At 35.8% G+C, this 26,253-nt stretch overlaps 4 protein-coding genes across 5 annotated transcripts; 2 read left to right on the forward strand and 2 right to left on the reverse strand.

Annotated features, from left to right (window-relative positions):
* Positions 3,185-6,171, reverse strand: LOC104724541 (probable serine/threonine-protein kinase DDB_G0268876). Its single transcript, XM_010443042.2, has 2 exons — positions 3,744-6,171; positions 3,185-3,639 (listed from the first exon to the last, which is right to left on the reverse strand). The coding sequence occupies exons 1-2, from the start codon at positions 5,689-5,691 to the stop codon at positions 3,443-3,445; spliced, it is 2,145 nt and encodes a 714-aa protein (XP_010441344.1). The 5' UTR covers positions 5,692-6,171; the 3' UTR covers positions 3,185-3,442.
* Positions 14,962-16,517, forward strand: LOC104724542 (disease resistance protein ADR2-like). The gene is made up of 2 exons (XM_010443043.2): positions 14,962-15,566; positions 15,646-16,517. The coding sequence occupies exons 1-2, from the start codon at positions 15,115-15,117 to the stop codon at positions 15,689-15,691; spliced, it is 498 nt and encodes a 165-aa protein (XP_010441345.1). The 5' UTR covers positions 14,962-15,114; the 3' UTR covers positions 15,692-16,517.
* Positions 16,529-18,558, reverse strand: LOC109127369 (the record flags this gene model as incomplete). Its single annotated transcript, XM_019231988.1, has 3 exons — positions 16,529-18,064; positions 18,157-18,294; positions 18,415-18,558. Coding segments are annotated over 3 exons (408 nt in total), but the record flags the coding sequence as incomplete, so codon positions are not given.
* Positions 18,664-25,311, forward strand: LOC104724544 (40S ribosomal protein S7-3-like). 2 transcript variants are annotated; one of them, XR_002034352.1, is made up of 4 exons: positions 18,664-18,919; positions 19,495-19,580; positions 19,669-19,677; positions 25,300-25,311. XR_002034352.1 is itself a non-coding variant. In XM_010443044.2 (3 exons), the coding sequence occupies exons 2-3, from the start codon at positions 19,543-19,545 to the stop codon at positions 19,983-19,985; spliced, it is 261 nt and encodes an 86-aa protein (XP_010441346.1). In that variant the 5' UTR covers positions 18,685-18,919; positions 19,495-19,542; the 3' UTR covers positions 19,986-20,226. The 2 variants fall into 2 exon arrangements, 1 of the variants encoding a protein (XP_010441346.1); XM_010443044.2 differs by lacking the exons at positions 19,669-19,677; positions 25,300-25,311 and adding an exon at positions 19,763-20,226 and having other exon boundaries at positions 18,685-18,919.

A 26,253-nucleotide genomic window follows, 5' to 3' on the forward strand; every position in this document is an offset into this window, starting at 1 on the left:
TATTCCCTCTCCATCGGCACGCCTTTGCTTGGTAATTGGCTTTTCTATTCATACCAACTCTGACGTAGTCTGAGTAGGAAGGGATCATACATTTTCTGACTCGTAAGGTAAGACATATTCTTGATCAAATATTGATAGTTATTGCGAGTTTGCGACCATATATCAACAAAAATAATTTCATATTAATTAAAATTAAAATTCATTAAATATGTGTAGGTCTCTCTGATCACATATATCAAATTTTGATTTATGAACTTATTATTTTTATAACAACGAACCATATAGAATATTGATTGGTGAAAATTTGTATATTCTATTTTCCGTTCAATAAATGGAAAAATAGTTTATGTGAAAAAGGAAGTTCTTGAGAAAAAAAATCCAAAATAATAGGGTTTGTACATTTTCTTTGAAAATTGGCTACTAAAATCAAAGACTAGTTTCCATTTACAGAAACCTTTTTTTAAAAAAAAAAATTGATGAATGGGTGATTGATTTGTTCAAAAACAATGTTAAAAACTACAAACATAAATTGCGTAATTGTTTTAAAGAAACAAAACAAAACAGAATAATTAAAATTTGATCTCTTATACAAAAGCTGATGTGTTTATGTTTAGAACCAAAAAAAAAAAAGTTATACAAAATTTGATTTTTTTATTTATTAAGAATGCAGAAGTTGTGCCTATATATGTATACGGAACCAAGACAATGAAGAGCATTAGCCAATTCAAAGTGAGACCAATACCACTACAGTTTCACATGTAACAGGAGAAAACGGTTCAACTAAACTTTTGTGCAAGAAACACTTCATACTTCAAAGTTGTATCAACGAGAGAACATAGTAAACGAATACTCCAGTTAAAACAGAGTTGGTCTAATTCCAAATGCGAAATTCAATATAAATAAGCAAAACATAAAACCAATATCTTAACATAAAAAGTAAGAATCCCAAAACAAAGTTATAACGCATAACATAAACCAGTAGATTTAAAGATAGCATAATCCAAAATCAAAAGAAATAATCAAAAAAGCATAAACCAAATCCAAAGTTGCAAAGAGACATTGTTGCATCTAAAGGTATCAACGATGGATAAAAGAGACAATATCATCCAAAAAGGCTAATTTTTGTAAGAGAGTTTCGTCATCTTTGGCCTTCAAGACTCTCCATCGGTCCATCACTTCCCTCTTCTTCTCTTGATCTGGAACCCGACCCCAATCCATTTTCACTGCATCTTCATCCCTGCCAAGATAAGCAACCGAACGAAGCAAAACCCAGTGGCTAAACCAATCTCCTCCTTGTCCATAATTCATCACATCCTTTTGACCACCTTCCAGCTTCTGAATTCTTTCACTCCTTTTTGAATCTTCAGCAGCAATCGTTCCTGTTAACGGGGTTCCCCAAATCTTCTCATACAGTTCAAAATCTTTAAGATCAAGAGGTTTCAAAGCAGACAGTTTAAGATCATGGTTTTTATGGTTTTTAACCATGATATAAGTGTGCTTTTTGAGTCTTTTGAGTTGTTTCCTAGGTTGCTTTTGAGTCTTTATAGGATTAGGTACTCATTGACACGGATGGAACATAATAGAGCTAAAATATGAAGATTTGGAGCATAATGGGTGTTCTTAATATTAATTCTTGATTGATCACCTAGAATTAATAACTTAGAAAAATAAATTGTTATGAGAATATAATTGATTTTCCAGATTAAACCATTGATGAGCAAAATTACTTCTTGCAAAGAGATTTGATTTAGTAATTTTGTGAACAATCTAAACTTGTTTTTATAGCTGATTTTTAACCTTGAATTTTGCAAAGAGATTTGAATTTTTTCGGGTTTTAAATTTAGATAATATTTGCATATAGAACTGATTTATTTTACAATTGTTTTTAGAGTTTTAGATCTGATTTTAACTGATTGAATCCTAATTTATTAATTGATTTAATATTTCATAAATTTCTGAGAATTTCCCTAGACCTAGCGTTTTTAATTTCTGAATTTACAACACTTTTGAATTCTGTTTTTGTATTGCTTTTAAATTAATATTTTGATTTAGCATAATTAAAAGATTAATAAGTCTATTGTGTGATCTAGAGTATCTGTGGATTCGACCCCTAGAGTATTACAACTGCGAGGCTGTTAGTACCAATAGGGTATTACAATTTGAGCTTATCATGAGTGATGTAATTTTTGACATGCATTGTAATGAAGCAATCATACCTCGTCATCCTCCCTCCAAAACCGTAGAGGGACAACCTTCTTGCCACTCGTTTTCATTTTCTTTGCAGCATTGGTGTCTTCAGACGAAAAACCTTCACTCACACGCTTCTGTCCTTGCCGGAAACACAGATCTCCTTCTCCTTAGCTATCTCAGCTTTGGAAGGTGTTTCTTTCTTTTTGGAAACTTCTTCATTATACAAAGAAGCTTCATCTTTCTCAGAGAGATCTTCTCCACTACTGTCCTCTTCTTCCTCCTCAGACGATGAGACTCAGATTTCCTTCTCCTTGGCTATCATCTCTGCTTTGGAAGGAGTTTGTTCCTTCGTGGAATCCGAGGAAGTCTCATCCTCCTCGTAGCTCTCTTCTTTTCCTCCTCGGAGGAGTCACAAATCTTTTTCTCCTTGGCTATCTCAGCTTTGGAAGGAGTTTGTTCTGTGGTGAGCTCCTCTTGCTCAGAATCGGAGGAAACCTCATCCTCCTCGGAGCTCTGTTCACCACAATGTTCTTCTTCTTCTTGAGACGACGAAGATTTAGTCTGCAAACTCAAGGTGTATTTAGTATGAGTAGTAACTGATGGTCCGGATGGAGTGGATATTTGTTCCTCTTCGTTAGAGGAAGACTCATATGATGAAGAACTTACTGAAGAAGTATCATTTTTAGTCACCATTTGTAAGTGAGAATCAAAAGGAAACACTTCGGTGTCTCTAAAAGTTATGAGCAGGGAGTGATATTGAATGGAGGGAATGGAGTACTTAAACCCAAAAAACATGCATGACAGCATCAGGAAAATTGTAATATATTCACTCATTGTTCTCTTTCTAGTTNTTTTTTTTTTTTTTTTTTTTTTTTTTTTTTTTTTTTTTTTTTGTGGAGACTAAAGAAAAAAAGATTGAAAGAGTCGTGACATAGTAACCCAGACGACGACACACATCAATAATTATTGAGAATTATTGAATGGGTTACAAAAATTTGAATCTTGAAAATTCACTCTTGGCCCCACAATATGAGTCTAGTTCCAAACTTCCACTACCAAATAAACCATATCTTGAAGACAAAATCTCTAAATATTAACCACAAATTGTATACAAATATCTCATTGTTTTCGATTTCGTGTTTTTTTTTTCATGTATGAAACTACGAACTCTGCTTTGAATACTGACCAAAAAACTATGTCCTCTGCTTTTTCATGGATCTTCTCCTTCTTCTTCTCTATTTTTGATGAAAAGCTAAGTAAGCTCAGAATCTGAAGCATGACCAGTTTGTTGTCTACGTATTCCTGGGCTTAGAGGACTCATTGGACTCATAGGCAATCTATTATCTTTCCTTGCTTTGATGCTTCTTCCAAATGGACTCAATGGTGATGCTTTTGGCGATGATCTTGCTTTTACCGGTGAAGTTCCTGTGGATCTCAACTTCTCTGAACCTGCATTGATGATATTAACGTAAAGATAGTTGTCTTTTTGATGATCTAACAACTTAAAAATCATGCATGTCAATATAGTGATAATTAGAGTGATTAGGACTAACCTAAGCTTGGACTTTTTCTGAGCTTTGCCATTTCGCCGCTCTTCTTTAAACCTGAGACCTTTTTGATGGGAGCTTCTGAGTAGACTGATCTTGTATCTGAGTATTCAGATATTGTATCTAAACACAATGACTTTGTATCTCTTGTAATCATGGCATTGGGTGGATCTTCAACAACTGAAACGCTTTCAGATTCACTACTTCCCTCTAAGCCTTCTTTTGTGTTTGGATTCATCTTCTCTCTTTCCAGAACCCGGTATGAGTATAGTTGGAAAGGGATTAGGTTCACGGACGCCGTGTGAGACCCTACATCACCTGGGAACTTTCTCAAGAACCTTGCTTCTAAATCCCAACAATCAACTAGTGGAGTTTGCATTTGAGGATGACCATGATCTGGATTCACAACCAGGAACTTCTTGAAGTAACGTAGTATCCGACAAACCGAAGAGAAGTTAGGACGCTGACTCGGTTCTGAGTGCCAACACCGTTTAATAAGACTAACGAGGTATTTTGGTGAAGGGAATGGGAATAGAGGTCTCTCTCCCATCCTAATGTTAATGGCCATTTGTTCACCTTGAAGATGACTATCTTCAAATGGAACTTTACCTGTTATGAGCTCAAAACACACCATTCCAAAGCTATATACATCAGCTTTATGCGTCAACTTGGATTTAGGAGTTTTACCATTCAGGTCTTGCTCCATCTCTGCTAGAACTTCAGGTGCGTACCATATCACAGGATCAGGAGTGCCTGGTCTCGAGGATGACCGAGAAGACTGAGCTTTGACACAAGATAAACCAAATCCAGAGATTTTCGCATGGAAATAACCATCAGTATGGCTCCTCTCTTTCAAAAGAATGTTCATAGGGTTTAAATCTCCATGGAAGATATCGTTTCCATGGAGATACTCCATTCCCCTTGCAACTTGCAGCATGATATCAATCACTACTGGTACCGAGAAGAGATATCTTCTTCTTGGTCCGCAGTTCTCTTTCATGTAACTCTGCAAATCTTTGTGCATCAGCTCCATAACCAAGAAACATTCTTTCCTTTCTTCATCATAGAATCCACATAGGTACTGAAGTATATTAGAATGACAAAGCGCTAAAAGAGATGAAATCTCAGAACTTAGCGGCTCAAGATCGCTGAAAAAGTGCCTTAGTGCAAAGCGATCACCTAGCCATTGAATCTCCTTGTAGTGTCCATCTGCATCTAACCGTCTCTTCACCTGGTAGTCTTTTGAACCAAGAAGTATAGAGCTTGGAAACAGTTTCCCGTTAAACTGCTCCAAACCAGTTAACTTCTTTAAAAGCAAGTCAGCTAAACGCTTCCCGGTTTTGCCAATATCATCGCTGTCTGATTTCCTCTTCTGTTGTAATGCCTCCACCAGATTCCATCTATCTTCTCTCCAAGAATTCTCAAACCGGCTGAGAATATCCCTTGGTACCAAGTACTGTTTCCCAAACCTCCATTGAAACAGCTTAGGATCATTCCACTCTATATCATACTTTCTTGAGAACACAACTCTCCTTCTGTCCATCTCAGAAGGGTCAAAACCAGAAATCTCCCCAGCGGCCTCGATGGATTCAACAACGGCAGAGAAATAACAGAACAAGTTGTGTATATGAAACTCAACACAATCTTTGTTTTGATGAAGATTGATAACTTTGCCCCACCAGTCACTACTGTCCATACAATGCTTAACGTACAACTCACCTTCTTTGAAAACTCTGTAAAGCTCCCTTAAAGGTTGTTCAAGAGCTCTCCATTTAGTCTGCTTCTCTTCAAGCTTGAGATTCTGTCTGATCTCTTCTGCAACGGTGTTGAAAGCTAAACTGAAGATATCTAACAAGAGACAGCATTGTCTTTGGTTGATCAAGATATCATCTTGTAATACCATAAGTGCATTAAGACTTCCAAGAACTTCGCCGATTTGTCTGAATTGCTCCATCAGACAGCAAATGTTCTGTTGTGAAAATCCTCAAAATCTCTTTTATCTCTCTAATCAAAACCAACAAAACTGTTGAATGAACCAATCAAAATTTCAATTACAGCAGATCAGAATTAGACCAAAGAAACATTTCAGACATTATTAAATAGGGTTTTGAGGCAAAAACAAAAACCTAAAACGAAGATCCTTTTATAGAAAGTCAAGAATCGATCAATGGAGCGAGCATACAAAAATCACATAATACAATCACAAAAAAATACTGATCACACCAAACAAGAATCTCATCAAACCGGCATTTAGAATCTTTAAGAGAGAATGGAAATATCAACCGTCTCAATTTTACCTGTAGAGAACGTCTCTCACCGTACCGGACAATGAACTTAGATTCACGGGCAGGATTCAAAGGAGAAAGGAATCAAAAGGTGGACAGAAACGTTTTTTTTCTTTTTTTCTTTCCCAGAATTGTGATTAATCGTTGAAAACATGTCCTGGTTCGTTGGAGTAATAATGTCATCCTGCGAGTTTTGTCATACTATAAGATACTTTTTATGTTATGGTCGTCACGTCGCCAAATTATCCATGCGTCCTGCAGATTTTTACTCAGCACTAAATGATTCAATACGTGAATGTGTTGTGCTGTCGAACAAAAAAAAATATCGATATGTGGCATGACAACATTTTATAGACGAATTAAATAAACAGAAATGATGTGTTTTAAAAATTTACTAATTGTGTTTTAAAAAAATGCAACTCCAGTTTGGTTTACAAACCAAAATTTACAAATGGATTGGGTTTTCAGATCCTTAATTTGGAAATTTTCTGTTTCCTCCGAATCTTCTCATGGAGTCAGCTATGAACTCATCTCAGGTGCAGTCTTTACAAAAAAACTTGATCGATTAAATCTTCTGCTTATTCTTTTGGATACATGCTATAGGGCACTAAATGTGTCATTTATACGGTACATATATCTTTTGATATGTCCAATACCAAGTTGTTGTCAAGAAACAAAGAAGGTGTAATGATCGTGAATTCACCTGCTCAGATAATAACAAGAATATTGAGTGTGGTGTACACATCTTGAAAGATGGATATGATGACTATTTTGACTGTGAACCTAAAGCTGTAGGGAACATCTGCTACCAAATTGTTGGGGTGTCTAAAGCTGAGAATAGCACTAAAACACACAGGTTGTTGGAGTTGCTTCAGGAAGCTTGGTCAAACGCTCCCATTCTGATTTGTAAAATTTCTAACTATTTCATCTTTTCCTACAATTTGGAATAATAATCTTTTGATTCAAGTCACAAACCTATCAGGTGAACAGGTTCCATCCAAAGCATATATATGCCGCCTAAGGGTTCCCACACACTTAGCCTACTTGAGGAGTAAAATAGGTTGATCACTTTGAACTAATCAAAGCCAATGTCAATCCCACTGTCTGCAAATGATTGATTTACATGAATGTTTTGCTTGATGGTTTTGAATTTGGGCTATATTAATTAATATACATGGTTGACTTAAAAATTAAAGATCTAGTCTCAGATATAAATTTATTTGTTCTCATTCTTTCTCCTTTTTATTAAAATCACATATAGTAAAACCTCTATAAATTAATACCGTATTAATTAATAAATTTTGCTTGTCGAATCAGACCAATGTAAAAAATATCAAAATTCGATAAAATAGTAAGATAATAACTTTTTAAAAATCTCTATGTAAAAGATAGTCCCAATAAAATCATAAATTAATAATCATGTAAATTTACACACATGCATTAAGATTATGAATTTTCCCTAGAGCTCATAACTATAAAAAAATTGTTATGCTGTATTTTCAAACTACAATAATATAAAATATTCTATAACATGTCCTAAAAATAGCTAAAGATTTTCAAATTTCTAGATAAACATCATTTTCATTTTGATAAAATGACAATTGATATTATTATTCATAAATTTGAATTGACAATTGACAAATGACAATAACTACATCATTTTCAAATTTCTAGATAAAATAAGACAATTGATATTATTATTCATAAATTTGAATTTGTGTATGTCATGCGTATAAGTGAATTTGTTTATAGTATTTATAATTTATCGTCACTAATTTTTTCTAAATATTACAAATTCAGTTGTAAAACCATAAAATTTATAACATCAGAAAATCTAATCTTCTTTTGCTAAAATTTTCTTAATTCATAATATTTAAGAATTTAAGCAATTTAAATATACATCTATAAATTAATAATTACACCATATATTATTTACACTATAAAATAATAATTATTAATTTCTAGATAAATTAATATCACTATAAATTAATAAAATGTCATTTCCCAACATTATTAGTTTAAAAGTTTTACTTTATATCCTTATTTTTAGTTCTAATTACAAAAATATCATTCAACATATTTCATTGTTACTGTTCATAATCTGCTCGATAACACTTTACATCCAAGACCGAAGATATTGTTCATCATATGATATACTAAATATATTTTGTAATTTTAGCGTATAATCACAACAAGTTTACAATTTTACAGATTTTGTTATTGATATATACTTCTTTTTAATCTAATTTTAATGACTTTATTTTCTGATATCTATTATACCATTTATCGCTAAATAGTGTCAAATAATTTTTGATTAGTGTAGACAACTGTTTTATTTATATGTTAAATATTGTAGTATCATGATAATTGCACATCTTATGTCTTAGATGCATATTTATTGAGTTAAACGAGTTATCATATCATACAATATAATATAATACTATATGGGCTATATTAATTAATATACATAGTTGACTGAAAAATAAATTATCTAGTCTCGGTTATAAATTTATTAGTTCTCTTTCTTCCTCTTTTTTTAAATCACATTTATCCTTATTTTTAGTTCTAATTACAAAAATGTCATTTAAATCTAAACAAGTATTAAGAACATAATTAATAAAAAAGTCTCACTAAAATAGTTAAAAAGACCCCAAAAGTTAGCAAAAATAAGCCAAGTTTAATTAAGAGGCCTCATAATTAGCAAAAATGCCTCATAATCAATAAAATAGCCCAAAATTTAGCAGAAAAAGCTACAAAAGTCTCACTAAAATAGTTAAAATGACCCCAAAAATTAGCAAAAATAAGCCAAGTTTAATTAAGAGGCCTCATAATTAGCAAAAATGCCTCATAATCAATAAAATAGCCCAAAATTTAGCAGAAAAAGCTACAAAATTAGCAAAACAAAATCCCATATTAGGAAAAAGCCCCAAAATTAACAAAACAAATTATGGGAGGAAATGATTAATAAAACAAATTATTTTGGGCTAAAATAATTAACAAATTTCCCCAAAATTAATAAAAAAAATTATTAAGAACCCATAATGAACAAAAAATATATCATTTTTTTTAAAAAAGGTCCAAAATTTGTTTTCTTATTTGGCATCAGATATTGCGGGACCTGCATTGGTTATTCTAGATCATAGTTATGGAAGACATGATTGGCATATAGAAAACGGAGGCGAACAAACAAAACAAAAGGCTCAGGACGTCTTACGCATGTCCGTCAAAGCAGTAATGATATACAGGTTTGTAGTTTTACACATATTTACTAACTAGTTTTTATTTCATAACACATTCCAAACATAGTGTTTAGTATTTACTAATTTGTATTTTTTTGTTGACGTTACAGGAATAGTGGGAGTGTCTCAAACATCAATATTTGAGTATTTAACAGAAAAATATCCGGATCTGTTGGTGTAAGTGCACAATATTGTCTTCAAACACTTCAAGGCGGAAGAGGATTTCGTATTTGTACACCACTCCACTGACAAAAATTAAAATATACAATCTATAAATTAATATTAATTTACACTATAAATTTATAATTTTATTTTTTTAGATAAATTAATAAAATGTCATGATTCCAAAACATTAATACTTTATAGAGGTTTTACTGTATATCCTTATTTTTAGTTCTAATTACAAAAATATCATTCAACATATTCGATTGTCACTGTTCATAATCTGCTCGATAAAACTTTACATCCAAGATCGAAAATACTGTTTATCATAATAATATAGTAAATATATTTTGTAATTTTAGCAAATAATCACGATAAGTTTACAATTTTACATTTATTGATATCGATATAAACTTGCTTTTCTGATATCCATTATACTATTTATCACCAAATAGTGTCAAGTAATTTTTGATTTGTGTAGATAACTATTTTATTTATATGTTAAATATTATAGTATCATGATAATTGCACATCGTATGTCTTACATGCTTAACTATTGAGTTAAAAGAGTTATCATATCATATAATATAATATAATAATATGGGGTATATTAATTAATATACATGGTTGACTGAAAAATAAATTATATAGTCTGAGTTATAAATTTATTAGTTCTCTGTTCTTCTTTTTTTAAACAACATTTATCCTTATTTTTAGTTCTAATTACAAAAATATCATTCAACATATTTTAGTGACACTGTTTATAATTTGCTCGATAACACTATACATCCAAGATCAAAGATACTGCTCATCATATGATATAGTGAATATATTTTGTAATTTTAGTGTATAAAGAAAAGGTTTGCCAAACGATGTCTTTTTCTACCTCATACATACCAATAATGCTATTTGTTTCTTCTTTTGTAGTTATTTAAATAAACTTAACAAACCAACCAATCTCCTTAGTTTATTAAAACTGCAGAAACAACATTGGCGAACCATTTTTGATTTTTTGGTCATGTCAGAAGAATGTGAACTTCTGTAATTTGGCTAGTCACCGGTTTATGGGTCTTGTTAGGCCCGGTCATGCACCAATTTTTTTTTTAAAAAACATTTGTATTAGGCCTCATATTTTCGAGGCCCATTTTGTAGAAATAATTAAAAAAAAAATTGATAAATATAAACAAGTAATAAAGTAATAGATCCATAATTAATAAAAAGTCTCACTTCGATAGTTAAAGAAGGCTCCAAAAATTAGCAAAAATAAACCCAAGTTTAATTAAAAGGCCTCATAATTAATAAAATAGCCCAAAGTTAGTAAAAAAAAACTACAAAATTAGCAAAAAAAAATCCCATATTAAGAAAAATCCCCATAATTCCCCAAATTAACAAAAACAAAATTATGGGAAACAATGATTAATAAAAAATATTTTGGGCTAAAAAAACAATAATTTTCCCAAAATTAGTTTTAAAAATTATTAAAAATCCATAATGAACAAAAAATAAATCAGTTTTTTTTTTAAAAAGCCCTAATTGGCCCCGGATGTTGCCAGACTGGCACTGGGTATTCTAAATCAAAGTTTATTGACATCAACAACCCAAAAAAATACACAAATAGTTATATGAGGCAGTGATTGGCATATTAGAGAACGGAGGTGACCAAGCAAAACAAAAAGCTCAGGACGTCTAGCGCATATCCGTGAAAACAATAATGATGTCAAGGTTTGTATTTTTACACATATTTACCAACTAATTTATAACACATTCTAAACATAGTATTTACTAATTGTATTTTTTGTTGTTGATATTACAGGAATAGTCGGAGTATCTTAAACATCAATATTGGAGTATTTTACGAAGAAGCATCCGGATCTGATGGTGTAAGTGCACAATATCGTCTTCAAACACTTCAAGGCGGAAGAGGATTTCATATTCTACTTCACTAACAAAAGTTAGTTTAATTATTTATCTTCTTTTGTCTATGATGTGATGATCTTCGGGTGACAAATGTAATATATATCTCACTGTATATCAGCATATCATTTTGTGTCTCGGTTATTGAACAATATGCAAGTACCTAGTACACAAACGAGGATGTTTGTGATGTTGTAGGTTGATAGTTTTCTTGCTGAATATGCTCATTGTGAACATGAATATACTAAGAACGTGTTCTTTTTATGTTATAAAAATGTGTTCTCCTTATGTTTTAATAACACGTTCTCCTTACGTTATAAATGTACATTATAGTAGTTTTTTTATATAGACTCCATTGTATTCCTATAAATAGTTTGTAACTAGGTCATTATCATGAGAATCTCTCTCTCATTCTATCTTATTCTTTATTGTTCTCATACTCATTTGTTCGTAATTCTTAGCACTCATCACCAACAAGGTCAATGCATTAGAGATGTTGGTCTTATTGCCTTATTTATTATTTTATTTTTTTGGAATAAAATGTTAAATTATATTCAAAGAAAAAATAACGTTTTACATCAGCTTTGTTTGAAAGAATAAAACTTAGACTGTTTTAACAAAATCCCTAAGTTATTAAAGCCAAGAAACTATCTCCTCAAAACCGGGTAGCTAGCCAAGCCTGGAGACCCATAGCATAGCGTCGATCACCCTGTCTTTCAATGGCCAAAAGTTGAGCTCTTATTTGCTTGTCAAGCCAGCTAATAAGACTTGTCGCAGATGTAGGAGTCTCCCCATGGCGCCTTGCGTTATGCTCCCGCCAGACAGAGTACACCGTGAGTTGAAAGGTATATCTAGTTAAGAACCCGGACACCCGATCAGCTTGCGTTCCAGAAATAATGTCGAGTAGCTGTGACCAAGAGGTAGTAAAACGAGTCATATAAAGATTTTGTGCTATACCAGACCAAACTGCAGCGGTATAAGGACAAGAAAAGAACAAATGGTCTCTTGTCTCCACCGGAACAGAGCAGAACACACAGCTTACATCACCTCCATTTCTCCAAGTGACCATTTGATCCCCCGTCGACAACCGATTATGAACTGCAAGCCATGCGCAAAAAGAATATTTCGGAGTTGCATGAGCAAACCAAACACCCTTATGCCAAGCAACTTGATTTGAAGCTGTGCGTATATGGTTCCAGGTATCCTTTGTAGAAAATGTGTCCTTATAAACATCACCTTTACCGCACCATAGTACACGATCTGCCTGAGAAGGAGTTCTAGACTGATACGCTTGATGCAAAACTTCTTCAATGTCATTCAACACGGGATTACGGTGAGTCCTTCGCCGTCTCTCGTACCATGCGGCATGGAGGGTCATATGTTCTCGGATACCCAAATCAATCATACCCCGTGGACCCACTTTATCCAACAATCGCCCGTGCACCGACCAGTTATCATACCAGAAAGACGTAAGAGCTCCACTCTGCACTTCCACCTTAACAAAAGTTTTTGCCAAATCTCTGTATTTCAACAATTTTCGCCACATCCAGGAGCCAGATAGTGATGCAGGCGGTATCGACCAAAAGCAACCCTCTTTAAATAAATTCAGTTTTGACCATTGAACCCATAATGATACTCCCCCAGAGACCAAACGCCATATCAGCTTTAAACAACTTACATCATTTGTCTGTTTCAAAGATCTCAGTCCTAATCCACCTTCACACTTCGGTTGACACACCACAGCCCAGGGTAACTTTGCCTTATTAGTATTCAGAGTCGGACCAGACCATAAAAACGCAGAACATAAACTGTCCAGCTCGGTAATGGCTTCCCGTGGGAGTCGAAAAGCACTCATCCAAAAACTAACTATGCTCCAAAGGACCGAACGGATGAGGTCAAGGCACCCTGCAAAAGAGAGGTGACGTGCAGTGTTATTGCTTAACCTCTTATTAACATGTGCTTATGGTTAGCTTCAGTCTTCAGGTGATGTATCCTGCAAATGGATATGTATTGGTGCATTACAGGTGTATTACTTCCAAATGGTGGCTTTGGTTATAATCGACTTCTTGCATGGATTCGTTGTCTTACTTGTAAGTTAACTTGGAACACCCAAAATAGTACAATCTTTAGCCATTTTAGTCGGTAAGAAAGAATAGATTAGCTGGCTTTGCTTGAAGGAGGATGGTCCATATCCATCATGTGTCTTTTTTCTTCTGCATGCTATGCTTCTTATATAGTAAGCACGCCTTTCTTAATGCAGATCGAAGTCTTTTCATACTATGTCTTGTACATTTTCTTTGAGCAATATCTGAATACCTGGACAATAGCTTTGACCAACCTCGCCATAGCAATCGGTTTGCTTCTCATCTATCAAATTTTTGCTAGATCTTGTACCAAAAGACTACTCTTAAAACTCTCACTAATTTTGTTCTAGCAGGTGCTATATTTATTGTTTGCTTGTTAATCACTTCTTTTGATTTTCAATATTTGAATGCGTGTTTCTTGTGTAATGATGAGGTGGGATGACAAGAAAAATATTATTAGACATTGCGAGAATCAATCATATGGAGGTAGGATTTCCTTCTTCCTATGGAATTAGATAACCATAAATGATGTGATAAAAAATATTAATTAAATGTTATTAATTTAAGGGGTATTTTCAAAAATATCATTTTTTATATGTCACTTTTCAATAATATCATTTCATGTTACTTATTTTAAAAAATACTCGTTTTCTATGAATTAAATGACTAAATTATAAATCCTAAATTTCAAATATTAAACCCTACCTCATCAAAACTATATAATAAATATAAAATAAAGAACTTAAACCTAAAAAAAAATTAATTAAAAAAAAAATAATTTAGTATATTAGAATTATGTAAAAGATAAAAAAATAAAAATGTTAAAAAAATTGGTATTCTCGAAAATGAATACTTTAAGAAGGGTATTTTAATTAAATGTTAGTAATTTAATAGTTGACGTTGACGACGACAAAGGAAAAAAATGTTACTTAATGAATCCGTATTTCTTGTACAATTTCGGTTTAGTTTACAAACCAAAATTTACAAAGTGGATTGGGTTTTTAAATCCCTAATTTGAGGAAAATGTATGCTTCTTTTTTATCTTCTTCTTCCTCTGATCTTCTCTCATGGAGTCAGTTCTGAGGCCTGAGCTCATCTCAACTGCAATCTTTACGAAATAAAACTGAGAAATTTCCGAATTACACAAAAATTTCAAACCTTATGGGGGAAACATTTTTTTGTATTTTTGTCCTTTGAAATTTCAGTCCTTTCGTTACGCGTTTTGCTTCAATTGTATATAAAAGTACAAACGAAGGGACTTGTTTTCTCCTCCGTAGATAGTTTTATCCAAAACCAACTGTGGGTCTAACTCACTCTCAAAAGCTAGTTCAAGAGAGGAGAATTGCCACATCACATATATATTATCCAAGGATCTATCCCAATATCTCGAAAATACAATAATACATGCTACTTATATAAGTCATATATGTGAGAAACCATTTTGGTGAGAATTTGCTTGTTGGACCAACCATGAACTTTGATACCATATTATCGATCGTGAGAGAGAAAAGAATCCAAAGTTTGTTAAGATTATCTGAAATTACTCGGATAATTATCCACAAATGTACAACTATTCTCTTATATACAAGTATAGTAAGATAACCAAACTACCAAACCAATTAATTACATTGAACCAGAAGTAAACCGGTTCCTAATCTCAATAGATACCTTCTTCAATATCTCTCTCTGTCTCATGGCTTCTTCTTCTTCTTCGTCTCGCATCAGGAGGTACCAAGTCTTTACGAGCTTCCATGGTCCAGATGTCCGCAAAGGGTTTCTCAGTCACTTACACAATCACTTCGCAAGCAAAGGTATCACCACTTTCAATGATCAGGAGATCCAGAGAGGCCACACGATCGGGCCTGAGCTAGTACTATCGATTAGAGAATCCAGAGTGTTGCTCTCGAAGAAGTATGCTTCTTCCAGCTGGTGTTTGGATGAAATCTTCAAGTGCAAAGAAGCTTTTGGGCAGATTGTGATGACCATTTTTTACGAAATTGATCCCTCCTATGTACGGATACATAGGGGAGACTTCGGAAGCGCTTTCGAGAAAATTTGTCAAGGGAAAACTGAGGAAGTGAAGCTGAGATGGACCGAAGCTTTGGCACATGTTGCAATCATTGCTGGCGAACACTCTCTTAATTGGTATGTCTTTATTGAATGAATTAGTGTTTTTATCATCTTTCACAAGCGATGCTCTAATTTTTTTTTTGGGTTGATGAAGCAGAGATGATCCAAAAGATTGCTACATATGTTTCAAACAAACTTAACCTTTCTATCCCTTCAAGGGATTTTGAGGGGATGGTGGGGATGGAAGCTCACTTGACTAAATTGAACTCTTTGTTATGCCTTGAAAGTGATGATGCAAAGATGATTGGCTGCAATATCAAAGAGTGCTTATCATTATTGATGATGTAGATGATCAAAAGCAGTTAGAGGTATTGGCTAAAGAACCTTCTTGGTCTTGGTTCGTTCACGGAAGTCGGATCATCATTACCACAGAAGATGAGAAGATTTTTAAGGAACATGAAATCAATTATATCTACCATGTGGATTTCCATCTATGAAAGAAGCTCTTGAGAGTGGGATATGAGAGGACGAATACATGACTAATTGAGACCAAAGAAGAGTGGGAACTTCAATTATATAGTCTAGAAACTATTCTTGATAGTAAAATTGAGGACATATTAAGAGTGGGATATGACAAAAATTATTGAAGAAACATCAAGCTGTATTTCTCCACATAGCGTGTTTCTTCAATAATGAGGATGTTGATCATGTGACATCAATGCTTGCTGATAGTAACTTGGATGTCAAAAATGGGTTGAAGGTCCTAGCCAATAAAGCTCTCGTGTATATATCTACCAATGGGAAGGTAATGATGCACTATCTACTCCAAAAATTGGGTAGGCAGGAAGTTGTGGAACAGTCTAACGAGCCAGGAAAGCGTCAGTTTTTAGTAAAAGCCGAAGATGTTCTGAGTGTAATTGGTACAGTCTAGCAAATAGATCAGTAAGTTCTTACATATATTTTACTTGGTACGTCTTGCTTATTGTGATAACTGATAACAAACTGATCAACCAATATTTTTTTTGGGTACATGTTAGAGTGCCGAATCTGTCATTGGTATATCTTTTGATATGTCCAAGACCAGGGAGTTGTCTATAAGTGCACGAGCATTTGAAAAAGTGCGTAATCTCCAATTTTTAAGAGTTTACATGGGTGGTTCCAATGCAAATGTTAGCTTGTGTACACTAGAGGAATTTCTACCTTGGTGAATTACTTTATACAGCCTACACAATTGGCCTTAGAACTTGCATTCTATGGAGTGATCTGATTTTGGAGAACCTCAAAAACATCTGGCGGCTGAGACTGGTTTATAAAAGTTTCTCCTGATTTAAGCCTAAATGGCCGTTTGAATGAGTCTTGAGTTCTATACAACTTTTACAATTTTGGTAAGATGGTTGCAAATCGAGCAAGTGCTACTGGAAAGATCGAGCAAGTGCGGCTCCTGCAACACCTCCTCCAGCGGCTGCCACAGCTGCTATAACCATAGCGGTAATGGGTGCTATTTGGAGGCCGCCATTTCCACGGGAGAGTCTCCTCGAGATCAGTTCGCAGGTCTTGTCAGCTTCTTTGTAAATAAAACTATCGTCTACTCCTTCAGTGATGATGGCTTTTTCGTTCTACAGACATACATAGCAGGTGAGGTCAGAGACGAAAATATGGGTGAAGTTAGGTATAGCTTAGACGAGTCTAAAGAGAGGCATTACCTTCATCCTGAAGCTATATATAGTATGCTTGACAGCGAGAGTAACACTTGGTGAAGATGATAGTTTGAGGGAATGATATTTCCAGTCGTCTACAAGCTTTTTAAGAAGAGCAACACTAGCTACTATGTTCTCCTTATAGAGATTATCCCAGTGCTTAAAGCAATCAACATTTTTGGTCACACAACAGATAGCGATTGCTATAGCTTCCTTGCCTAGAACAGGATTTTCTGTAACAACGGTAATCCATTACAACTCTATTTGGAAAACAGAGAGCAGGAAGTAGAAAACTCAATATTTCAAGGTTTTCGTTTGTTACCAACACTTTCTCCAGCTAATCTCAATGAAAATGTGAATATCTGTTTCATTGTGTTGCTTCCTGTCGCATTCTCTGGTGCAAGGGCTACTTCCTTCAACAAGGAATAGATTGCCTCAAACCTCTTTGTTTCCTGTGCGCACCATGTTTATGATCAGAGACGACAATAGCATGCATCAAGGGTTTGTTTTGTTTATCTAAATTCCAACACTACTACCACTTACCTCTACTCTAGCGGATGAAGCAGGAAATGTATGTTGCACCAAGATCTCAAATGACGAAGGTGGAATCAGCCGCTCTCCCTCCCAAACAGCTTCATTTACAAGTATGGTCCGAGCCTCTGGATTCGACAAAATCCTAGATGCATAAACAAGATCAGATGGTTGTTACATACAGCAGAGGAGGGAGGGAGATGACATAAAAAACTGGTCTCACATCTCAACAAATTGCAGGATGAGATCCATTGCCTGAGGGCTGTAGCACTTGTTTTTACCGACTAGTGGGAGCAAGTTACGTGACCATGAATACAAGCCAGCAGATAAATCACCTTGGGAGGCCTGTATAAATGTTGGAAAGTTAAAGAAAAACACAAATTTCTGGTACAGTCCTAGCTAGTTCACAAATATAATAATAATAACAGGACATGAACCTGAGCCATCATCCAAATAATAAAGGGAAGCTTGTCCTCGCCTTGATAAGTAGGGGTCTCCCTCAGGTTTGGCAAAACAGTAGTCAAAGCATCAGGTTTACAACGCAACAGCATGGCTAATGCAACAAATGTTGCCACCTACAAGTAGAAAACAAAACATTGGAGTCTCAGTCAAACAAACAAAGTTAAGTGAGTGAATACACCCATTCAATCAATGACACAAAATTGACAACTCCAGCATTGTTCCGTTTTAATTACCTTAGATTTGTTAGAATTGTTTTGTTCTATTTTGACAACTCCAGGCCATTCAGTGAGAATGAGATCAGACGCCCACAGTACAAAGGCACGTAGTGTTGTTTCAAATGGAAGTATGTTGATAAAATCAACTGATGGGGACTTTAGTCACGTTTCTTAACTTTAATCTGATTAAAAATAAATCAAAAATAGCAATTAAGAATCTATAAGAAACGTGCTAAAAAATGGTTGGATGTAATCTTTAATATATAAGGATAAAAATGTAATTTTTTTCTTCTTCTCTCTTGCAGTGAACTCTAGCGGCGACAAAGGTTGCGAAATTGATTCGATTTTTGGTCACCCTTCGTCTGTTCTTGGCCGTTAGCTCAGCCTCTCCACCAATGGCAGATCTCAACGGCGACTCTCGGTGAATTAATCGACGACTTGGTTGGATGAAATCGGAGACCACCAAATCGGAGCCTTTCCTTCACCAATTCAGAAATGTTCAATCACCAATCTCTTTTTCATGGTATGTTTGTCTTTATTTTTGTATCAATTTTTGTTTAGTAAGGATTTAGAAATTAGTGTTCTTTGATTTTGGAAATTAGGGTTCTTTAATTTTTGAAAATTATGTCTTCTTAGGCTAGAAACCGTAATTTTTGGATCACATTTGAAATTGATTCAGAGGCAATGCTGATGTTTTCTACTAAAATCTTAGAGCTTTGTAAAATGGTGATATAAAAATTCAGCTTCTGTGATTAGTCTTCTGAAACGTTGTCTTATTGTGGTTAAGATATACTTTAAGTCTCTGTGGTTTATCAAGCATTGTCTTTTGCTGTAGACTAGTATGATTGAATCGAACAAATTTTGTGTTTACGTCTTCTTGATAGATTGTTCTCTAGATATTGAAAGCCTTCAGCCTTGGTTGAAACTATTACTTGTCAGTTTGCGTTCATGGACTTTTAAAATGTGTATTCCTGAATTTTGTAGAAATGATTCGTATCTGGGTGCTTGAGTTTACATTACAAGGTCACCTGTTATGTTAGTAGTAATCTCCTATGCCTAAAGTCTGACCTTTTCTTGTTTTGTTTCTTTGCAATTCAGGATCTGTGAAGATGTTCTCCGCTTAGAACAAGATCAAGAAGGATAAGAATGCTGAACCAACAGAGTGCGAGGAGCAAGTTGCTCAGGTAACTAATACCTTTTTATGTCTTTGTTTGTAATTTTGTCCTCCTTTGTGGAATTATTGATTGTTAACAAACTTTCATCTTCTCTTAGGCTTTGTTTGTTGCTCTATTTAGTGTCTTCCCCTTCTCATTTAATGGTTGCATTCTGTTTTACAGAGGGAAAATAATTTGATTTCTCATTGCAGGCACATGGATATCTCTGGAAACCGCAAAGTTGTTGTGATTTACGTCCCATTCAGAAGGATAATGCGTCCTCCCAAGAAAGGTGCTGCTGTTCAGAGGCCACGTAACAGGACTCTAACCTCTGTTCATGAAGCAATGCTCGAAGATGTTGCTTTCCCCGCTGAGATTGTTGGAAAGCGTACTCGTTACCGTCTTGATGGTTCCAAGATCATGAAGGTATTGTAACATCTATGAAAGAGTAAACTCAGATCTTTCTCTTCATGAGTTTAAGCTCATCTTTACCTTCTCTTTTAAATGTTTACACATTTAAAACATTTATGTTCTACTTCAAATATTTTTATTTTGAAAACAATATTTTTCAAAAATAAGAATCCGGCCAAAGGATATATGTGCTCCTATGGATTCCGATACACGTAGCCTCCTTGAGGAGTAAAACAGGTAGAGCGCTTTGAACAATTAAAGCCAATGTCATTCCCACTGTCTGCAAATGTTTGATCTACAGGAATGAGACTCGAAATGTCAGTGGGAGAGAGAAAAATGAAAACTCTGTGTCACATTTCGATTGTTTATAGTCCCTTCCCTTGAGTGCCTAAATGCAAGCAAGTGTGAATCATTGAAGAGATTCTATTGTTATTGCTGCAATTTGTGTGAAACTAGCTAGAGGAATCAAGGAAAGTAACTTCATGTATTAGGAGATATAGAAATTAATTGGGATTCACAAAATCCTGTTAAGTATATATCTCTTGTCTGTACGCTTTGTTATTGTTGATAGAGTGTGATATTTCTAAGCTACACCCCTAAGTTGATGGAGTTTCATCAGTTTTCAAGTCTTGGTGAAGATTGATTACTCTTAGAATCGTAATCCTGTTTCCATTGGCCTTAACTAGCGGTATAAGTATAAGAAAAAGTCTTGTTGTCTTTGTGATCTTGAATCTAGAATCACAATAATGTTTCCATCGGCCTTGGTGAATTACTTTATACAGTCTACAATTGGCCCTAGAACTTGCATTCTATGGAGTGATCTGATTTTGGAGAACCTTAAGAACATCTGGCGGCTGAGACTGTTTTTATAAAAGCTTCTCCTGGTTCAAAGCCTAAAATGGCCATTTGAATGCTTCTCTTGAGTTCTATACAATTTTTACAATTTTGCTAAGATGTTTGCTACTAGGAAGATAGAGCAATTGCGGCTCCTGCAGCGGCTGCCACAGCTGCTATAACCATAGCGGTAATGGGTGCTATTTGGAGGCCGCCATTTCCACGGGAGAGTCTCCTCAAGATCAGCTTGCAGGACTTGTCAGCTTCTTTGTAAATAATACTATTGGCTACTCCTTCAGCGATGATGGCTTTTTCGTTCTACAGACATAGCAGGTGAGGTCAGAGAAGAAAATATGGGTGAAATTGAAATTAGGTATAGCTTATACGAGTCTAAAGAGAGACATTACCTTCATCCTGAAGCTATATATAGTATGCTTGACAGCGAGAGTATCACTTGGTGAAGATGATAGTGTGAGGGAATGATCCTTCCAGTCATCTACAAGCTTTTTAAGAAGAGCAACACTAGCTACTATGTTCTTCTTATAGAGATTATCCCAGTACTTAAAGCAATCAACGTTTTTTGTCACACAACAGATAGCGATAGCTAGAGCTTCCTTGGCAAGAAAAGGGTTTCCTGTAACAACGGTAATCCATTACAAATCTATTTGGCAAACAGAGAGAGGGAAGTAGAAAACTCAATATTTCAAGGTTTTCGTTTGTTACCAACACTTTCTCCAGCTAATCTCAATGAAAATGTGAATATCTGTTTCATTGTATTGCTTCCTGTCGCACTCTCTGGTGCAAGGGCTACTTCCTTCAACAAGGGATAGATTGCCTCAAACCTCTTTGTTGCCTGTGTGCACCATGATTGTGATCAGAAACGACAAGCGCATGCATCTAGGTTTTTTTTTGTTTATATAAATTCCAACAATAGCATTGTTTTGTTCTTTTTTGACAACTCCAGGCCATTCAGTGAGAATGAGATCAGACGCCCACATTACATAGGCACATAGTGATGCTTCACATGGAACTTTGTTGATAAAATCAACTGATAATTCGTAGACAGATGTAGGAATTTGAGAAAACGGAACCTATTTTATTTAATTAAGAAGAATCAAGATATGGTCAGCTTCAAGAAACTAATTAACCAACGTCTATAGACTTGATAAGAAACTATATATAGCTCGCTCACGTGGATCAGCGTGGATAAAGGAGTCTCCTGGAACATCTTGACCCATCGGAATGATTCTTGGGAAAGTTTACCATCATAGTATTCGACGAATATCAACATCTGCTTAGTTGGAATAGGCCAATGCTCGTCCTATTAAACAAACAAACAAGATCGAGTAAGTTTAATAAGTTTTGATTAAATACTGGGTTTAGGGAGGGTTATCGAAATTAAACAAGCAGCCTGCATGCACTTACCAATGTTACGGCGAGGAAAGCCGCAAGATCTGAGGGAACGATCTTTGCCACAGCTTCGGACAAAGACGTTATCGGTCGTCGTAGCTGCCTGTTAGTTAAAAAACAAAGACTAAAATATTGAGTTTCATTTATTTTTTTTTATTTTTTTTTGTGAGTTTAGGGTTTAGGGTTTTCTTCTACTACTTCGTCGGGCAAAATTGGAAGATGTGAGGGTCCGATCGCTGCCGCAGCTTCGGGACAAGAAGACTCTAACACCACCTCCTCCTCCTCCTCCTCCTTCGGATTCGATTTGATTCGAAGATCCATTAGGTTTTGTCGCAGCTTAGCCATAGCTTCGGACAAAGACTTTAACGCCTTTCGGGGTTCGGTTTCCTCCTCCTCCCCATCCTTCTCCGCCTTCGGATTCGATTGATCCATTAGGTTTTCTCGCTTTCCCTTCCCCATAATCCTCGACTGAGTAACTAACTTGGAATCATCATCATCCGAGTTTGGTATTTCTTTTTATATAAACTAATTTCTTTTTTTTTATATAGAAAATTTACAAAAAAAAAAAAAAAAGGAAATTTAATAATTTATTAACCATCTCCGAAATTAATAATTTATTTATTTTGGATATGATATAAAAGCCTAAATTTTGAAAAGGCTGCGGTCAAAATTGTTGTGTGTTTAAGCGACCCGGTCAAGCGAGAAAACCTAATTAATGGATTCTCCGATCAAATCTAATCCGAAGGCGGAGGAGGAGGCGGTGTTAGTGTCTTCTTGTCCCGAAGCTGTGGCGGAGGAAACCAAAAAGGCGTTAGTGTCTTTGTCCGAAGCTGCGGCAAAGATCGTTCCCTCAGATCTTGCGGCTTTCCTCGCCAAAGGAAACGTAATGTGAAATTTCTTTTCTCTGCTCGGTGGTACATATTGGTTTTTTAAAATCGATAACCCTAAACCCCACAAAAATAAAAATCAAAATTTCAATTTTATTTAGTCCTTGTTTGTCCTTGGTTTGGGTTATCAGGCTGTGCCGGATGCCGCTTTATGGAGTTTTTACTTTCACCTCGAGAAAGCATTCCCCCAAGTATCATCACAATGGTTGAACGTGTTCAAGGAATTTCCTTGGTCCCATGATGTCTCATCATCTCTTATTCCTAAATATGTCTACGAAACATCAGGCGCTTGGATCAACCAACTTCAAACTAATAAACACTGTACTTTCGTTATGTGGGCGATTGATCGCCTACTTCTCATTGATTGGGCTGCACATACTACTACTTGTTCTTCTCAGGTGGTTTATTTTGTTTTCTGTGATTGAATGACATGAATGGTACGGCCGGTGTAGTGTTGTATTCACTCACTCGGTTACCCTTTAGTTTCTCTTATACGTACTCCATTGTTTTCTACTTGTAGGTGGCATCATTTGTTGCTTTAGCGATCATGTTGCGTAGTAAACCTCTTGCTTTGACTTATCTTTTGCCCATGCTGAGGGACAGACCTAGGTATCATGGCGAGGACAAGCTTCCGGTTTTTGTTTGGATGATGGCTCAGGTTATTTTTAATTTTTGTAAACTAGCTAGGATAGGAGGACCACGTACGAGTGTGTCTGAAATTTGTGTTTTTTTGTTAATTTTTCCTTCAACTGTACAATGGTGACAGGCTTACTTCAAAGGTGATTTATCTGCTGGCTTGTATTCATGGGCGAATAACTTGTTACCACTAGCCGATAATAACAAGGGCTACAGCCCTCAGTCAGTGGATCTCATCCTCCGATTTGTTGAGATGTGAGTCCAGTTTTTTTCTTCTCTTTTCATCTCCCTCTCCCTCCCTCTTCTGCTCTATGTAATGTAACAACCATCTGATTTTGTTTTTCTTTTTAAATCAGCATTTTGTCAGAGCCAGACGCTCGGACCATACTTCTAAAAGAAGCTGATGTTAGGAAGAGAGATCAGCTGATGATTCCACCTTATTCATTTGAGATCTTGATGCGGCTTACATTCCCTGCGTCATCCGCTAGAGTAGAGGTAAATAGTAGTAGTAGTAGTATTGGAGTTTATATAAACAAAACAAACACCTTGATGCGATTGTCGATTCTGATCACAAGCATGCATGGTGCGCACAGGAAACAGAGAGGTTTGGGACAGTTTACCCCTTGTTGAAGGATGTAGCGTTTGCACCAGGAAGAAACACAGTGAAACAGATATTCACTCTTTCCTTCAAATTATTTGGAGATGGTGTAGTTACAGGAAATCCTTTTCTTGCCAAGGAAGCTACAACAATCGCTTTCAGGTGTGTGACTGAAAACGTTGATTGCTTCAAGCAGTGGGATATTCTCTATAAAAAGAACATAGAAGCTAGTGTTGCTCTTCTTAAAAAGCTTGCAGATGAATGGAAGGATCATTCCCTCAAACTATTATCATCACCGAGTGATACTCTCACTGTCAATGATGTTATACATAACTTGAGGATAAAGGTAATTGAAACAGTAAATTAGCCACAAGGTAAAACCCACTCTAGGTACTCACCGTGAGTTCTAAGAATAGTGAAAACAGAACTGAAAGATGATCAAATGATGAGAAGGATCACCTCAAAAGACTGGATTCAGTGATGGAAGCAAGCTTAAGCGCCGTAAATGATGATGGAAGAGAGAGAGAGAGATAAGAGGGATAAAACACAACACTCATTTATTAGGTTTTCCTGAAATGGCAACAAGTGCCTTACATAGTGTCACTCTAGACCACAAACCGGTACCAAAGAACAATTAAACCAACTTGAACCAGATTACATTTTAATATATCCGTTACAACAAAGCATAAAAGCATAAAAGCATAAAATAAGTCATGAAGGAATATTCATGTCACAATACTCCCTTCTTCACAGCATCCTTGTCCTCAAGGATCAAATGTTGGATACTTGTTTATGAAGTCTTGGTAGAACTCCCATGTAGCAGCTTCGGGCGTTGAACCTTTCCAGTGGACAAGAACCTTAGTGACTGCTTTGTTCTGGTACTTGATCATTTTCTTGTCTAAGATAGCCTCGGGTTCCTTAGCGTTTCCAATGTCCAGCAAGTATTGTGGTAATACTGGTGCATCGGTTGGAGGATTTGGACAAAGCTTCAGCTGGCTAACATGGAAGACATCGTGGATAAGCGGATTGAGAGGATAACTTTAGCTTATAAGCGACTGAGCCGACTTTATCGATGACCTTGAAAGGACCGTAGAACCGCGGGGACAGCTTGTGAGGGACATTCTTCGCCTTCAAGGAGTTCTGGCGGTTGGTTGCAGTTTCAGGTACACAAAATCCCCCAGCTTAAACTCTCTGTCAGACCGCTGAGAATCTGCTGTCTGTTTCATTCTGTTCTGTGCCCTGAGCAAGTGAAACTTTAGCATGTTCAGCACTTCCTCATGTTTCTGTAGGGTACGATCAACCACAACAGATGAGCTTTCACCCGAGAGGTATGGGAGGTGAATTGGCGGTGGTTGCCCGTACACTATCTCAAATGGGGTTGAGCGGATTGTTGTGTGGTAAGTGGTGTTGTACCACCATTCAGCCAGGGGGAGCCACTTGCTCCACGTTTGAGGAGCCTCAGAGATCATACAACGAAGGTAGGTTTCCAGTGTTTTGTTGGTAATCTCTGTTTGGCCGTCGGTTTGAGGATGGTACGACGTGGAGAATTGCAGGTCTGTGCCATGGACTCTGAACATCTCTCGCCACACTTCGCTCAGGAAAGTGGGATCTCTGTCGCTGGTGATATCCTTAGGCATCCCATGAAGCTTAAATACCTGATCCAAGTACACTTGATCAACGTCCAAGGCTGTATATGGATGAGACATGGGAAGGAAATGGGTGTTCTTGCTCAACCTGTCCACCACTACCAGTATGCAATGCTTGCTAGAAGAGGGGGGGGGGGGTAAGCCCTCCACAAAGTCCAGACTAACCGATTCCCAGACACCTTTAGGGATTGGTAGAGGGTTCAGTAAGCCGGGTTTAGCTGCGTTGTCATACTTGTTTCGCTGACATATGTTGCAGTTTCGTACATAGTTTTGGACCTCGA

The sequence above is a fragment of the Camelina sativa genome, chromosome 11, assembly GCF_000633955.1.
Source record: "Camelina sativa cultivar DH55 chromosome 11, Cs, whole genome shotgun sequence".
Taxonomy (NCBI): Eukaryota; Viridiplantae; Streptophyta; class Magnoliopsida; order Brassicales; family Brassicaceae; genus Camelina; species Camelina sativa.

What these genes read in the sequence shown, in the direction of transcription:
- LOC104724542 (XM_010443043.2), top strand. Translation starts at nt 15,115, where the DNA reads ATGGCTTCTTCTTCTTCTTCGTCTCGCATCAGGAGGTACCAAGTCTTT. An exon ending in GGCGAACACTCTCTTAATTG is followed by an intron (nt 15,567 to 15,645) that starts GTATGTCTTTAT and finishes GGGTTGATGAAG; the next exon opens with CAGAGATGATCCAAAAGATT.
- LOC104724541 (XM_010443042.2), bottom strand. Translation starts at nt 5,691, where the DNA reads ATGGAGCAATTCAGACAAATCGGCGAAGTTCTTGGAAGTCTTAATGCA. An exon ending in CAGAAAAAGTCCAAGCTTAG is followed by an intron (nt 3,640 to 3,743) that starts GTTAGTCCTAAT and finishes TCATCAATGCAG; the next exon opens with GTTCAGAGAAGTTGAGATCC.
- LOC104724544 (XM_010443044.2), top strand. Translation starts at nt 19,543, where the DNA reads ATGCTGAACCAACAGAGTGCGAGGAGCAAGTTGCTCAG. An exon ending in GCGAGGAGCAAGTTGCTCAG is followed by an intron (nt 19,581 to 19,762) that starts GTAACTAATACC and finishes TTCTCATTGCAG; the next exon opens with GCACATGGATATCTCTGGAA.